This window comes from Haliaeetus leucocephalus, unplaced genomic scaffold (genome assembly GCF_000737465.1).
Source record: "Haliaeetus leucocephalus isolate CR32 unplaced genomic scaffold, Haliaeetus_leucocephalus-4.0 Scaffold2, whole genome shotgun sequence".
NCBI classification, from domain to species: Eukaryota; Metazoa; Chordata; class Aves; order Accipitriformes; family Accipitridae; genus Haliaeetus; species Haliaeetus leucocephalus.
This window is the reverse complement of record NW_010972438.1, coordinates 13,227,805-13,244,915: the sequence shown is the minus strand read 5'-3', so window position 1 is coordinate 13,244,915 and position 17,111 is coordinate 13,227,805. Positions and strand designations below refer to the sequence as shown.

Sequence of the window (17,111 nt, the reverse complement as noted above, 5' to 3'; positions counted from 1 at the left end):
CAACTTGCATTTAATCCTGTGAGCCCCAAAGTGCCATCAACACAGCCACTGAACTTGTGCAGTTTCACTGCACAGACCCATCAAACTCAGTAGGAGCCATCAGCCAGGGGTGGTCAGAGAAAGGCCACATGTGGCTGTCCATGTACAGGGACTGTCCCCCATTATCAACTGCTGGGGCAGGAGAGGGAACTCCTCTGAGCATCTCTGCAACCCTACGAACAAGATACAAAAGGAACTGATGATCACCATCTCCTACATAACACAGAGAAAGGTATGGAGGCAGGGTAAAAACACTGAAAACTGGAATCTGGATAGGAAACCAAAGGCAGTCACCTTTCTTGAATCCCTAATAGACTGATATCAATGTGGTCCTACATTGAGGCGATCTGTGATTCAGTTTGTATGCAAAGCGCTATGCAAAATGAAACAACAGACTCTTGTACCTTGACTTTAGGCATTCACATCAGGGATGAACATGCTAAAAATATCTATACATACGGGGATAGATTTACAGGCTCGGCATCAGGCTGCATATCTGTGGTCTTTCTGTACAAAGGTTCCCTTAAAGACCAAATGCAAAGCTGCATCTTGCAGTAAGCAAGCATGCAGATCACCTTATCAGAGAGGAATACTGTTGCCTCTGACTGAAGCAAGTCCCTCAATCCCTCGATGACAGAAGAAACAAATGTTCTGGGATTTCAGGCTTGACAGTAGTTCTGAGTCTCAGTTTAGGCAGGGCTCAGAGAACAATTATGCATATTCACGTGCCTTTTATCACACATCTTCGGGGAGCTGGAGCCTCAAAGTTGCCTGAGGCATGCCTGAGAAACGTTCATTGGGGAGCTCTTAGATCTGATTCTCATCTCATCTGAACTGGCTTTTACACTTGCTTAAATGCAGTGATTTTAAATATGTTACCCCGATTTACACCTGTGGGATATTAAACACTTCCCCCTCCCCAGGGCAGCCTGCCAGTCTAAAACTGAGACTTAGACAAGGGATACTTTGCTGCTGATTTCACAGGCTGTTGCATGAAAGAGGCATGTAATTTTCCTTTTTGAGCAACTCTCCAACCTAAAGCAAATTTCCAGCTAAGATGCTGCACCATGGCACTGACTTCTCTGCAATCAATCAATCAAGGGTAAAGTGCTCAAACTTTGCAAACTCAGCTTGGAGCTGTGGAGCTGAAAAAGGGAGTGGGGCTGTTTGTGGTGATGATAGTGGGATGTTTTCCCCAGATGTAAACATCAGCTCATCTAATTAGCAGCTGAATGCTAGAGCACTAGAAAACCTATTTTCACATGTGGAATGCAGACTGTGCCCAGGACTGAGTCTTGACTCCCCTCTGTCCAGAATGCACAGGTTTTACTGCACCTGCAGGGACTGAACATGATCTCAAGGTCAGGATCTGGCTGCTGTAACTCCAGCTGGACTCCCAAAGCGAATTTACTCCCCAAAGCTGGACTCTTGGTTGCAGACTTAGCCTCACCGCCTTGCTCCTCAAGCCTAGCCAAGCTCAGCCACTACCAGAGAGCTACAGTAAGTGCATTTAAAGGTGATGAAAGCATTGGTGTTACTGACAGGAACACACACACAGAGACCTACAAACCCCACCCCTCCCGCTTCCCTCTGTTCAGTGATCCTCCTGGCTCCAAGCCTCAGATGTGGGCTCAGGACTTCTATTGGGAAAACTTGCCCAAAGACTTGACCTGTTCCAAGCCTTTAAGAAGTTCCTGAGAAGCCACCCGATCCCATGGTCCATCAGTCAAGATAGGAGAGACACAAGTGTATTTAAGGGGGTGGTTCCCTCCCTTCTTTTTCTAAAGATGCGTGTCTTCCTCAAACACATCCACATCCTCGCTCGCCTGCTTATTGATCAGGACATCCCAGCTGTCGGGGCCATTGATGGTGTTTCCACCATTCACGCTTGGCTTCTTCTCCTGCATTTCCGACTGGCTGTCACTGGCCACATCCAAGGTGGGGTTGTCATGGCAGCCATTCTCAACAAAGCGCAGCTCCTCACCATGCGACTGCAAAGAACAAGAGGAACACAAATGGAAACAAAGGAGGATAGGCCTTAATGCTGCTGAGAAGCACAATCAGACCAGGCTATGATGGTCACCGAGGACTTTGCAGGGTCAGAGGAAAAGGTAAATTTACTCCTAGCCCAGCCCTTACAGTGGAAACGACCTGTCTTGAGCACAGCGAGAGACAGGTTTGCATCTCTTTTACACCTGAATGGGTTCCCTTGCTGCTCCAGCAGTGTATCCAGCTATGTCCAGTAAGTGGACAGGGGAAAACAATCTCCCTCTTAACTTTCCAGTCCCCTCCTTCCCAAGAGGTAAGAGTCCAGCCACCTTCCCCCAGCACCTGCCCAGTGCTCACTCACCATGTTCTTCATCTTGGGCAGGCGTCTCTGCCAGCAGTTGTATATGAGCCCCAATACAATGATGATGGCACAGATGGAGCCGATGATCACCAGTACCACAAAGAGTTTCCCATAATCGCTGCGTGTCTGGTTGGGGTGCGACTGGCAGCTTGTCGTGGTTGAATAATTCTGGATGCCAATCTGGAAGGAAGAAAGGGGTACACTAAATCCCCTGGCCTGCAGTCAGGTGGGATCCTGTTCAGACTTTCCAGGGTTCAAATACAGGACTATCACTGTAGGCAAAGAAACTAAAAGCCAGGGTTGGGGAGTCAGGATGTACACTGTCTTCCATGAATAGAAGGTACATGACTAAGTTTAACGCCATCTTCCATCAAAGCTGACATGTCAGCAAATGCAAGTAGGCACAATCTTACTTTGATCATCTGCACAAGGATCACACCTATGTGCAAGACAAAGAGGCTTTCATGGGAGAAACTGCCCAGCATTATGAGTACCCAAAACAAACTACGAACCATTGATGGGTGCTGAGGCTTTGGTGACTGTGTGACAGAGAATGAAACCATAATAAATAGGTTTCCATTAAAGCTCTGGTCCTAAGAGGGTATAGTGGTCTTTCCGAGGTCTTGAAAGTGGACAGCTGCCTACTGATCCAAAAAGCTGCCCTAGAAATGGGCCGCCTGTGGTTGTCAGCAAAGAAAGGCCAATGTCAGTCCTAGTGACTTGGCAGATTTCAAGCAGGTTATGTATCAATTCCATAGTAAGTATGACGTGTGTAAGAGAATATCCTCCCTCCTCCTTCCAAGCTCGTGCTAGCGCAAGGTCAATGCAATGAGCAGTGTTTCATTATTGATAGAGCTGGAGGCAGGTGGTGAGGCACTGCTCTGGTAGGATGCACGTTAACGTAGGGTCACAGTTGCACAGAGAAGTGAAACCTTGCACCGACATGAATCCTTTCTGGACAGTTCTAGCTGCTGATACTTCAGTCACACAATTTCTAGAGGGTTGGCTTTTCGCACTTTCTCTGGTGTAAGCCAATCAATACAGCACTGAGCACTTAATTTGCTTTGTCTAACTGCACCAGTTTGTTAGGTCAGGGAAAAACCTGAGAGCAGACAGCCAGCAAGGCAGTGGCCCAACTGTGCTGCTAAAGTCAGCAGAATTACTCCAGTAGTGTAAAAAACCCAAGCAGAATCAGGCCCTCAGTGCCTACATATCCCATAGGCCTAAGGAGCAAAGTCAGAGATCATGGGACTCATTTGTCCTCATCTCTACCCTCTTCCAAGCTGCCTGTTAGAGGGCAATACGTGAGGGCTAGAGGCAGCTGCAGTAGAGTCTGGCATCCATCCCCTCTGGTCCTCTGCTTGCCCTTGTGTAGGCAGCTGTCTAAAGGAATGAAATGCAGACCCTGGGATTGCAGAAATAAGGTGTGTGAACGTGTCCCATCTAGTACAGGCACCTCTCCCACCTCCTTCAGCAAAGCTTGAGCTACCGAGAGCAGCCAATGTATGTGAATCAGCTGTAAGGTGAGCAGGGCCAAATCTGGTGCTCAGTGGCACCCACAACCACCACAGGCAATAGTGTAGAAGGGATGAGGCCAAGTATCCCAGCAAAATGAATGTGCAAAATGCAGCTTCACAACCAAGCCAGAAAAGCAGGGAGGGAATATCTCACACTTACTCTCTTAATGGGAGCAGATATTTGATGGCCTGGCAAGTACCAGAGAGGAGAGAAGGGAGTTTGCCAAGTGTATGACTCATCTGTTTGCCTGCTGTGGGTTCAGCATTCGGTTAGCCTGAGATATGCACCCAGTTTTCAAGGTGCTTATTTTAATTGTCTAGCTAGTCTTAACAAATGGGTGCAGGCAGACAGGCTTTTACCTCGGCTAAGCTCCTCTTAACATCCCCCAGTGCCATGAGAACATCTTTTGTAGGGATGACACCTGTAAAGAAGGAGACAGAGAGATCAGTGCTGCTTTCAGCTCAGTTAGCTCAGATATATGTACTCATCACTGTGAAATCCCCAACAGAATAGAGGCATGGGAATGCACATTTTTGTTCATTGGTACTTTATGTTAGGAGGCTGAAAGAATGCAAGGACCACAACCAAGGATACCTCCACATGTTCTTTAAAGAGCAGAAAAAATCCAGGCATGAACTGATACCAGAGGCACCTAGGTGCGCCCTCCCCACAGCCACAGCTCTCAGGATCTGTCTGCTCTGGGAGCGAGCAGCAGTGTCCAAAAAGTCATGGAGGCAGTTGCCTATGCTGCCCGATCCAGCCTCCCTATCCAGCACAACCTGATCCTGAGCTGCAGTGCTCAAGATGTCTCCACAGAGCTCCATGCTCACCAATCACAACCTTTAGCAGGTGTGTTTTGCTCTGCAGAGCACCCTGGCAAGGTGGTGTGCCTGGCACAATAGCAGAGTCTGCAGGAGGTGTGCTCTAACAGCTCCACTCCCAGCAGCAGACAGCTTCAACTAGGGAGCCACCAGCCCATACTGAGCCACCCCTTCCTGGGACCCTCCTTCCCTAACAGCTCCCAGGATGCTCTCCAAGCCAGGAGAGCAGGAGCAGTCAGGGAGGATTTAGAGGCTGAGGCCCATTTCTCCCTTTGCTTGCACAGCAGTAAAAAGAGGAACTGAAAAAAAGCACGATTCTTCAGAGCAGAAAATACTTTGGTTCCTGAGGCTTCTAAACTCAGGGATATCTCCCAGCCTGGCTGTCCTGCTGGAGTTCAGAACTGTTTTCTTCTCCAGGATGTCCCCTCTCATGATGGCATGAAGGTTTCTGTTTAGAAGGCCAAATGGTTACCAAAGCCTTTTCATTGGCACATGGTCCAGCCCAAGGGCTTGGGAGAGATGCAATGATTTAAGGCATCGATACAGAAAATACCACTTAAATATTAGCTCTATTTTCCTATCACTGGGGGGCATTTTAGAATATTGTTGGGGTTTTTTTTCATATAGGCCATAATGTCAACATTAGAGGCCTCTGTCACTAAAGCAGGCAGCAGAAGCAGTACAGGAAAAGCACTCCCCTACCACAAGGGGATTAAAGAGATGCTAAAATGCTCCAGCCCAGCCCACCTTTCACTGTGAGCTTTTGTTTCTTGGGGGATGCAGGGGGGGCACCATCAGGACTGGCCCAGTTCAGATAAGACTTACAAATTTTTAAGTGAACTAAGAGCAGGCTGTCATGTCCTGCCATTGCAGTGGCGTGCCCATGGAGGAGAGTATATAAGCATCAGGAGAAAGCTGATGGATGCTCTAGTGAAGGCGATCCAGGGAGGGAGCAAAGCAGGAGGCAAAGCACAGAAGATGGAGCTGCATGCAAGTGGTGAGGGACAAGCCAGAAGCCAGATATGAAGAAAAAGAGTCTTATGTCCTCAGTCCCCCTCCATCCCTCGAGTCCAGTAAACACTGGGAACTGGTGGTATTGAAATGGACTGGAGAGCAAAAGCTCCTTCCAACATAGCTGAGCACCGCCATTTGAGAGCCCCTTAAATACACACCCCCATCACAGGAAGGCTCCTTCTCCCAGCACTTACCCTGTTCCCCTGCCAGTGTCATTAGCAAGTGCTTGTCGTTCTCATTGGGTTTACTCAGAGATATCAGCCAGCGGTCCTGCAGCCCATCCGCCTGTCTGGAGAAGGCATCCTCTACCAGTGCCAACAGCTGAGGACCCCGCTCCAGCCGAAACTCCTCCTGCCACAGGAAAGGGACATTGGTGAGCATACGGTGGGAACAGGAAAGATGTAGCACTGCAGGGCTGGCACGGCTGCATGGCCGAGACCCCTGAACCAGATGTGCCCAAAAGCCAGCAATGCTAAACCTGGTGCAATGCTCCCCTGCACATCCCCAGTGCCCCAGGCTGGACCCACACACATCTCCTGACACAGCAACCCTCCTCGGCTCCTGGGGCTGCCATACACCCCACACCATGCCAAGCCCATCTCCCCTTGCACACAGGGATCCTGAAGCAACATTATCGTGTAAGGCAAGAAGGAAGCAGCCAGGGTCTTCCCCGCAGCCAGCACTGGGTCAGCGGGTGCCGCTCAGCCTGACATGCTCCAGCCATCCCTCGGCAGGCTCCTCTCCTGCTTTCTCACTCCTGTGTTTCTATTCTTATCTCCGGTTGCCATGCCAACCTGAAGGCCACACAGATGATTAATAAAATGGAGAGCTCTTGTTGCCATGGCAGTTTGAAGCGCTCAGGGCAGGCACAGGCCTGTGCCGAAAACGGCCTAATTGGAAAAGACACCGATGACTGGGGCCTGAATCACAAGGGCCTGCCAGTGCCTCCTCTCATCAGGTTATGGGTTTCAGCAAGGGGAGGCAGGAGGAGCAGCATGAGGATGCAGCGCCACGCTGTTCTGTTGCGGCTCCAGTTCACAGCCCCACTGCCAGCCTGCAGCTCTGTTTTGGGGGATGGGGAAGAAGGGGGAGCATCTAAGCCCAAGAGCAGGAGGAAGACAGAGGTGAGATGTTTCTAATGATGCGGAAAGCAGAGGTTGCAGAGCACTGATAAATTCTCCGCAGTGGAGAAAAGGGAGCTGTGAAGGAGCTTGAACGCACATGCACCGAGGTAGAGGTCACCTCCTGATGTATAGCCAGGTACCACTGTTGGGTCAGATCCTGCAGGCCTCGCTCAGGCAAAATTGCCAGGTATATTGAGTGGGAGATGTGCCCAGAGAGAGACTGAGGTGACTCCCTTGCCCAGAGCCCATTAGGAAGATAAACGGGCTGCCAGCTTAACCCAGCAATACAGACATCATCCCTGCAGCAGGTAAAAGCCTGGTGCTGTGAAGAATATTAAAGCTCAAGGTGCAACCCTCTGGAAGGGCCTAAGCATCCTCCTTGTCACTCAGCTTTTCAGTGGGACTCAGCACCACACCAGATCAGGGCATCAAAACACAGGAAATATGTGAGGAATCCCCACTGACATTAAATTAAACTACAGCACTTGCAGTGCAGGTTCTCCCTCACAACCCTGGAAATCCAAACACCACAGGGCTCAGATACAGAAACTAGAAAACAAAAGGGACAGGTAGAGGGTAGGTGAGTTGCCCAAACTAAGCCGATTACCGTGGGTAGGAAACAAACCGCATCAATATCAGTGGAAAGGAGAAGAGCTTGATTCCAGCTTCAGCCATGCAAAGCGGTAATGGGAGGCAGGGAACGAAGCAATGTTCATGTTAAATATGTATGTTGACAAGTGTCCCTTTGAATAAGGGAGAGGACAGCACAAATCATTCGCTGGGAAATATGTTTTGAAACATGAAATCAAGTAGAAAAACAGTTCAGCCCTGCCTATCCCAGGGCACTGTCACCCTTCAGCAAGGTAGAACTGAGGATTCAACAGTAAAGACACAATTTGGTCAAGAGACATCTGCACATCTGCTTTTCAGTTCTCACCCTTACAGTGGTTTAAACAACACATGTGCAAGTGACCACAGGAAGGAAGCTACTATGTATTACAAAATTAACCAGCATTTAAACTCCACACAGATGGGATAAAGAGCAATGGGGACTAAGACACAGAGGAAACAGGGCATCAGGACTCTGGTTTTCAAGGACTGATTTCCTGAGTTGCACTTGTGAACTGTAGCGGAGATACTTCAAACCTTCCAAAGAGCAAACCGGTTTGCCTAAATCAGGAGGAAAGAGACTGACTTTTCATCTACCCTTAAAGCAGTCAGCATGCTTTATTGTGTATAGGAATTCCCGTTTTCCCTGTCCCCAAAAAGTTCACCTCAAAAAAACCAAAACACACACACATAAAAAAAAACCCAACAACTCACAAGTAGTGGAAATAGGTCAGTGCCACACAGCCACCCTGCAGTAACAAAGCCAGCCAGCTCTGCCCAGAGCAGGAGCTGCAGAAAGCAAGAGTGCAGACACGCGAGGCCAGAACACAGTTCCCCGATGAAACATTTCGGTCTCGGGCTGTCAGGCTTGTAATCATTTCTTAGAATTATGAAAGGCACCTTGACCCCAGGCCTTTCACAACTGGTTTTAAAGTGCCTGATAAAAGGCCCAGCAGAGGCGAACGAGCCCTTTTACCAGAGATCCACAAGGGGCTCTGGGCTCATGAATTAACTGCAGCTTTATGGGGATGGATGGACAGGCATTGGATTTGAAGAGCGTGGCTCGTTAACAGACCCAGATAACACACAAGGTAACAGGGTGGGGAGAAATGGCACTTAAGGAAGATTTAGTGACAGTTGTTTGACACTGAACCATTCATGCTGCAAATGGGGAGTCTCTATTCCTCTGAGCCATCAGAGGAATGTTACTATATCCTGGAAGGAGGGGAAGGTAAAGGAAGAGAGGGAAGGAGAATTGCACTTCAATCCTGCCATGTTTCCTACCAGTAAGAGGTGCAATGTATTGAGATTTAGGGCTTTTAAAATGTTTTGTAGTGAATGCAGACAGGAAGAACTCTGCCTGCCTCCACTTCTTTAAGCATTATTCCCCCCATGCCATCAAATCTCCTTAGACTGACTTACACAGTCAATGTTATCCGACATATTCAGGATGATGTAGTTTTTCCCCGCAAGGTTGCTCCAGTCTTTGCAGATCACCTGTAGAGACAAGACAAAGACAGCTAGGTTCGAGTAGTGAACACAGCTCTCCTGCTGCAAGCACAGGTACACAAGGGACAGGAGCAAGGGGCTGTGCCATACCCCCAGGAAGCGCTTCTCAAAGGCTAAAGCTGTCCTCTAACTCTCTGTACTAAGGAGGAATCACTATTTCAGTGCTAGCACGTGAGGCAGGGACAAGGTTACTGTGCCACCTTGCCACAGCCCAGCCTACCTTCCACCTCTACCTAGACCCCAGGAGGACTCTCAGGTACTCAGTGGAAAGCTCTCTAGCCTGCAGCCTTGTTCACTCTGTGATCAGCACTCAACACAGAACCCAACCAGGAGCCTCTGTCATCCTTAAACAAACTGGTGACAGGGCAGCACATCGCAGGCTGGATCAGACACACAGAGGGACTAAGTCACTTGCTCAGGCTCCTGAGTACCATGGGGTAGAAAGCAAAATTAAAAGCTTTCCTTGGTACTTTCTCACCAGTCAGCTCCTGCTACCTATTTTCCCTTAACCAGCTGCCAGTTTGCTGGATTCAGGAACTGCAGTTCACCTCACACCTCCTCTCCCACGGGCTCTCCTAGATCAACATCCTCACAGATCACTCTACCCTGCTCCACCTGCTCTGCATCTGGTCCCTGCAGGCAGCAGCAGCAAAAATAGCACTTCCCTCTCACTCCCTTTCCAGAAATCCTTAGGGCCATTTTTGTCCTGACACTTCCAATAATGCAGGCTGAGGAAACAAGGAGCTTTTGCTGCTGTGCATGCCCCAGAGGGCAGGTGTTTACTAGAAGCAGGATTTTGTGCAGCAGTTTGCTGGGGAAGATGTGAGGGGGCAGGGCTTTCACCAAGGATGATGGATACCCTTAAGAAGTGCTACGAAAAAACTCTCCCCAAAATTCAGTTTTGGCTGGCTGAACAGAAAAAAGCTACTTCCACCAGACTTAGGGACGTGGGTAAGGTTAAGGGGTTAAACACCCCCCAAAAAAGAAGTACCCAAATTTGTCCACTGCAACCTCCCACCCACTCCCTGCTCCCAGCGCTACCTGTGCTGAGTCCCAGGGCAGCTCTGTTGGCAGCATGGCCATGTGGGCATCCCCAGCCTGTGGTGACAAGCTCCTCTCTGCTGCCACAGTCTCAGTGGCTGACTTGGTGTCATTCCAAATGGGATCCAGCGCAGGCTCATCAGCCCTGTCCCACGGAGATGCAGAAGAAGTGGAGTGCTGCTTGCTCCCAGCAAGAGTCTGGGTGCCTGGGGAGCTGCCTCCAGGAGAGGGTGTTCCCACAGGCGTTTCCACTGTCTGCTCCATTTCAGTTAGCACCGTGGGCTCCAGCATCTCCCAACCCACCGTGGTCTCTGAGACCTCCTCTCTGGATGAATGCTCTTCCCCACCAGCCTCCACTGTGGTCTCTGCAAGTTCTGCTCTTGTGGTAGTCACAGTCAGCTCTGAATCTGCTCCCCCAACAGCCCATGTGTCCCCGGCTGTCACCTCAAAGGGCTCTTCTGAAACACTGGGAGACCTTGCAGCAACAGTAGTAGAAAAAATAGAGGACACAGGCAGAAGACCTGGTCCCATGCTGCTCCCAAGGTCTAAGCCTGGAGGAACAGAATCCTCTTCTTGCCCTCCTATGGCTGCCTTGGTCACGATACCAGGCCTGGCAGAGACTGTGGAAAACAGAAGGGTGAAGGAGTCCTCTTGGCCCACTGGTTCAGAAGATGTAACCTCTGGCCTGGAGGTCTGGAGGCTCTCCACTCCTCCTCTTGAGTGGTCTATAGGGAGCAGCCCCTCCTCTTCCTCCAGCGTGCTGGAGAAAGGCGTGTGCAAGTCAGGCTCAACAAATTCTGCCGGCGGCTGGACAGTAGCTGTTTCCCAGTTGTCTTTCACCTGTGTCCCATTCCCTTTCAGCAGAGCCTTCTGAGATGCAGCAGGAAAGCTGTAATCTAAAAAGAAATCCAAAAGACTTCATGTCACATCCCAAGTAACCGTGAACTCTGAAAGGCAGAGAGCTGGCCCCATTATATGTGTCTAGCCACATATGGGGTCAAATGGCAGAGACCCTCTAACAGCAGGTAGTTTGCCACTGAAAAGAACAATCCCATCTGACAAGTGCAGTGCAACCTCCCGCCCTTGCCCAGCTCCCTGTCCCATCCCAGCAAACCCACTTTCCCTAAGGAATAATTCACATGTTCATTCTCTCCGCTCCCTTCTGTCCTGAGGCATTTTCTCAGACAATAATAAATAACAGTTTTGACACCTGGCATCTTTAAGGCGAGATTATGAGCGTTAGAAATCAGGTTGAGACCCAGAGATTTGTTTCCGATGGGATTCAGAAAGATATGGGACAGTAGCAGCAGTCAGACACAAGCTAAATGGAAAATACTAGGGAAGACAAACAAAAGCACAGCAAACCAAATCCTACTCCCTGGTACGCCCAAGTAATACCACCAAAACCTGAATCAACCTGGGCATCTTTGAAATGCAGAACTTCAGTTTGTACAGCACTTCACAGCAAAGTCATCCCACAAACATCTGTATTATAAGACTCCCATGTCATTAAGGAACGGATTTGCTGCAGGGAAACAGAAGCCAGAAACAGGAGCTGAATCTAACTCCCCTCCTTCCAACTTCAGCCCCTGGTTTTTCTGTGGCTCTGACCATGAATGCGTCTGATGTTGCTAGACAAATATAGATGCTGAAGAATTTGTATCTCACAAACGTAAGGTCAGAGCAGGCAGTGGTTTCTTCTGGAAGCCCAGAAAGGAGCTGGGATCCCAGGATAAGGAGAACATCTGTAAGATCAGACACATTAAGCTCAGAGCGGCAGGCATAAATCCAGCAGGCATAAATCAACCTTCACCTTTCTTGAGAAATTGCCTGTACCTGAGGAGGTCCGTTTCAGGAGTTTGCATCCCAATTAACTCCTTTTCTCCCCAGGATGAGCACAGCACATATTCTGACTGAGAAAGGGAAGGAAGACGATCCCTCCACAGCCAGAAACAAGCACCCTGCCTTGTCTATGGTTATTAAGTAAGTGACTGTCTGAAATCCCCAAGGCCCCCATCTCCTCTCCTGCCTGCCAAAGCAGATGCTCCATGGAGCACAGTGCACAGCAGCTGTCTGGATGCCTTACAGAGGAGATCTGCACAAGGAATCTCCATGCATCCCTGACTCCAATCCATCGCTTGCTGTTGCCAGAGCGGATGCAAGCTCCCAGGCAGGGAGGGCCATGTCAGCAAACACATCCATTGCCTTGGATATTCCCTGGCAACCAGGACTGCCCATGCTGCTCCTGCACACTCCTCCCCATCACTCCTGAGCGGAAAACCACGCTGCTCCCTCCACCCCAAGCAGAAGGTACAAAGATGCTCCCGTTCAACTGGCAAGTGGCTTCCCTAACCCACATCTTATTCCCTTCATGCTGTCAGCAGCTCCCTTCAGATGCTCCCCAAAGATGAGCGTGATCCAGCTGCTGACCTTCAGGGTCGTGACATGGTGACCATCTCCCAGTTCTGACTGCAAACAGGCCACTGAGATCTACTGACGACTGCAGGCAGAAGCAATGTCTGCTTTGCTGCTGTGTTTCAATAGAGAGCACCCATCCTGACTGAGACTCTACCCAAGGACCCTGAGGATTAAAAGATTTTTGCTACCCCAACAGCCTACCTAGTGATACTCCCTCAGAGGCCAAGGAGACTGGTAAGAGGAATCAGCAGCAGCACGGACAAAAAAAACCAAAAACATCTCCCCTCCACTGCCTGGCACTTGGTCTTCCCAAAGGCCCTTACCAACAGCTACATATCCCAGTGTCTGCAGACACAGTCACTGCCTTGCTAGATGGATGGTGGGTAATGGCAAGAACAGCCACAGACCGTGGGATTGAGGACATTAGGTCAGGACCCTCTTCAGACAGATGGTGAAGGTTTAGTGCATCTCTCAGGGCTCTGCTGCTCCTCCTGCTGCAGGGATACTCAGGGTTTGCACCAAAACCACTAACCTCAGTGAGAACCCTGCCTGCCCTGACGTGCTGTGGATGAAAAATGAGGGTTTCACCCCTTGAAACAAGACCCTGTCAGATGAGATGTTATTTTCAAGGATCAATGATCCAATCTTCCATCTCCTTTGCCTAAAGACACTGTCAGTTATTCTTGATTCCTCTGCAACTCCTCTCTTCCCTGCCGCTCTTCCCACCTGGAGGAGAGCAAGAACTGGCAGATGGGCACAGCAGAAAAACAAACTGAGAAAAAGCAGCATGAGGTTTGCCCCATGGGAGCTAGAAATGCTCCTGGCCTGTCAGCTCTCCTTTGAAGTGACACATTCGACCTTTCCTTAAGGTGCTGTCATAGATTAGCTAGCTCCTGTGGGGGAAAGCCCTGCATGGGACAGCCATGCCGCCTTTCCACCAACAAGATCTAAACATACTGGAGGGACTGCCACCTCTGCCATCTTTCCCCAGCAATGGAAGTTCAGGGAGAACCCATCCCACTCTCTCCCAGCAGCTTTCTGTCTTACAAGACAGCCAAAGACTGAAACCTGAGCTGTTTCTCTGGGCCAACAAATCAACAGCGTAGAAGCAGACACAGGAATCCTCACAGTCACTACTAATTGAGTTAACATCCTCACTTGCCACCAGTCTCTCCACTATCCTGCAGGCTAAGCTGGGAGCATCCTTCTCCCCTCTGGTTCATAAGACCCCACTGATTATAACTTCAACTCTCCTCAAATCTTGCAAGGGCTGTTATTCAGATACGCATGGAGAACAGTTAAACTTGAGGCATTTTGGTCAGAGTTGTGCTGGTTTGTGCTCCTTAAAACAGGGAGCTCTCCATACAACCCAGTTCCCAAAGGAGTTCAATCACTTTCCAGGTTCAGAGGTTCAGGGCTGGTGAGTCAATCCTTCCTTCCAGACTTTCCAGCTAGACACTTAGTTCCTGTCTGGAATCACCTTTTACTGTCTCACTACCAAGGGCATCTGTCCACTTCTCAAGATCAGGTCTCTAAGGCACTCGTATGTTCTTTTAGTTTACATACCTCTTCTATGAGTTGAAGGAATTTTTGCACCCTGTCCAGCTCCTTGGTATGATCCCAGCCACTAAGCTGGTCCCAGCATCTTCTTCCCAAGGCTCCTTCCAGACAAGCTGGTTTCTGTCATTCATCTGTGCAATGCAAAGCTAAGAGCCTCCCCATTGGAAGAGTCTTCTCAGCATTTCCCTTGATTCCCCTTCCCCCCAGCCCCAAGGAAACTCAAAGGGCATCTCCCATTTTTAACAGCTCCTTCCGACATCCAGCTAGCAGCTCCCCTTCAGCAAGTGGTCTTCTAGACCCTACAACCCACTGGTCTACCTGGTTGTCCTCTACCTTCAGCAGATCTACAGGTTCCCATGCCCTGGGCACATGGAATTGCACCCACAGATCTTCCCACCTACCTATGCCAGTGCTATCCACTCTCATCTCCACCAGCTTTTGTGGAGAGAAACAGCAACCATGGAACAGAGAGGCCAGACAGACTCAGGTGACCAGTGCTCCTGCTGAAGTGGGGCAGGGTCTTCTGTTAAAGGAGACAGGTATTATGGAGGTGGCTCCAATACCAGATTTGTCAGGCTCATCTAATTTCAGTGAGGAAGCAGAGCACTTCCAAAGAGAAGGGTGCCTGAGAAGGGAAGAGGCAGTAACTGCAAACACCATCAGCTCCCTCCCTGCCAGGATCTGCTCTGTAAGTCTCCCACCAAAACCAGCAGTAGGTTGGAGCACAGGAGAAACTTGTGGCCACACACAGAGGTGGCAAGTGCCACATACCCCTTCCAGCCACAAACAAGAGCAGCCAAGCTACGATGGAGCCAGCCTGATCACAGAGGGACAGCTCAGGAGAACTGCCTGCTGGAGCCACAAAACTGTCCCAGCCCAGCATCTCTGGCCAAACAGCCTATCAGGGATGGACCAGTTGAGCGTAGCAAGCAGCCACAGCTCCACGTCACATACTCTGCCAAATCTTCTCAGTCACACCATCCCCTTGGGAGTCTGGTTCACCGATATGAAATTCCACACCTCACCTCACCTCTTTGCCGCCACATCCTTAGCTACACCCCTTAATGCTTTCCATCAGTAGCAATATTACTCACATTGCAGCATCTAGCTATCTTTGCCCTCCCCCCTGCAGCTTTTCCCTTCCAACCTCTCTTGCAAAAACCCTCAGGCACTATTTTCTAAAGAAACCATCTTGCACAGCCCTCCTGCCACTCCAAGTCCTGCCCTTTGCAACTCCCAGCAGACTCAGGTCTGGGTCACACAGATTCATTTCCTTTGCCTGGGGAGATGATTTGCCCTGGGAGAGGTGAACATGAGCTCCACACCTCTGCAAGAGCCACCATTTAGGCAATGGCCTGCTTCCTGCAAAATCAATACTGAAACTTCCCTGACACCAGATGGGCCAAGACTTGGCACTGTGCCACAGCATGACTCCCCAGCCAGACGTTTAATTCATCACATTTCTGCTTCTCCTTCATTCAGAAGAGCTGGTTTCAGTTACTGCCCTGCAAGGTTGCCTACCCTGTATTTGCCACTATTAGCTGTTTAAAGCAACTGTGACAGCTCAGAAAAAGGGTGACCCTCATTGTTTTTAGTACACATAACCTGACCATAAGGTCTTTATTGGATTAAACTGGAAGATCATGTTAACCACTGATTGAATTACTGATAACTAGAAGGCACTGTAATAAAGACAAGAACATTCCTTGGCTCCCACCACAACAACACAGCCTGATAGCACCATTCATACTAAAGTACCTGCCAACTTTGGGAAGTGCAAGGTGGGCTCTACTCGCTGCTTAAAATGTAGCCAGGTCTGAGGTGGTATCTGCTCAATGTTTTGCAGTATAGAGCAGTAAGGCTAACTGCAAAAAGGCACAGTCCATCTCATCGAAACTGCAGGTGGATTTCAAAGAGGCAAATTGCAATTACTGGTGCTGGAATTGAGCCAGCTCGGCTAATATCCTAATCTTCCAGAAGAGCTAGGAGAAGTTACTATCTGTGACTCCAAGACAGGTCCACACACACAAAAGAGATCATAGTTAAAAGAAAGACCCAGGGCATCAAAGTGGTTAGGTCTCATTATGCTTGGAATTTTCTTCAGGTAGAGACTGGGCACTAAGTGCTTGCAGCTGTTCCCAAATAGCCCCATGCCTTTTTCCTGCTCACTGTATGACCTGCAATAAGGCTAGAATAAACCACCCTCACTCATATGCGGATTCGGTTGGGGATAGCTGCACCAGAATAACACTATGCACAGAGAAACTCTCTTCGTCACAGGTCAGCCTTTGCCAGCAATGTCTTGGTCAAGATGGCTTGTCCCAAGATAGATCACCTAACATGTCAGTGTACACTAAACCAGGGCATAAACAAGAGGCATCCCAGGAGCTGAGCTCAGGCAGGGGGCTGCTCAGTGCTAAGCTTCTTATGTAGACAGTCTTTAACAGGTGCTTCATTTCGTTAATACTTGGGTTGAAGATGGTATTAAGAACTACAGATTTGCTGTCAGTCTGGATGAAGAGGCAGCAGATTTCAGTAAGGGTGAGAGAGACTGGGATCTCTCTGGCCAGAGGCAAGTAATTCATCATGGAAGGAAGTGAATCTTACTATCAGAGAAGAGTTGGGGATGGAAGATATTTTATCCCATTAGCTGGTCAGAAAACTTATTTTTCTTTGAATGCAGTCTTTCTAACTTGTCTGTCCTGCTATCCCTCATCCTAGCTCTCCTGGGAATCCCTTCTGCTAATTACTATGAATAATTAAAAGATTACAATTCCCTCCCCTCCAAAGCACCACATGCCATCCTAGTAAATCACCAACCTATAAGACTAGATTTGATAGCTCCCAGCACAGTCATGCCTTTGTCTTCAAAGGCACAACCTTGGAGCTAAAAGAGCAGACCCTGGCTGTAACGAAGCAAGCTTCTTGCCAGCCCACCATCACACTGGAAGATGTGATGATGCACTCCAATTCTCGGAAGTTCAGCTGTTGGGCGAGGGAGGAAAGGGACTAAGTGCCTTCATTCACCAGACATTCACAAGTCTTGCATCAGTTTTTGGGAGCTCACACTTCCTAACAATTAATTATTAGGCTGCCTCAACCTAGAGC

The 17,111-nt window shown here is 49.3% G+C and overlaps 1 protein-coding gene across 1 annotated transcript in view; it reads right to left on the bottom strand.

Annotated features, from left to right (window-relative positions):
* Window positions 1-1,820: 1,820 nt before the first annotated feature.
* PODXL2 (podocalyxin-like 2) overlaps window positions 1,821-17,111 on the bottom strand; it is a 29,826-nt gene continuing 14,535 nt past the window's right edge. The window contains exons 5-10 of the mRNA XM_010573592.1: window positions 10,026-10,921; window positions 8,898-8,972; window positions 5,937-6,093; window positions 4,267-4,328; window positions 2,390-2,569; window positions 1,821-2,030 (exon numbers count right to left, since the gene is read on the bottom strand). Of these exons, the coding sequence (XP_010571894.1) occupies window positions 1,821-2,030; window positions 2,390-2,569; window positions 4,267-4,328; window positions 5,937-6,093; window positions 8,898-8,972; window positions 10,026-10,921 (1,580 nt within the window). The remainder of the gene's footprint in view (window positions 2,031-2,389; window positions 2,570-4,266; window positions 4,329-5,936; window positions 6,094-8,897; window positions 8,973-10,025; window positions 10,922-17,111) is intronic.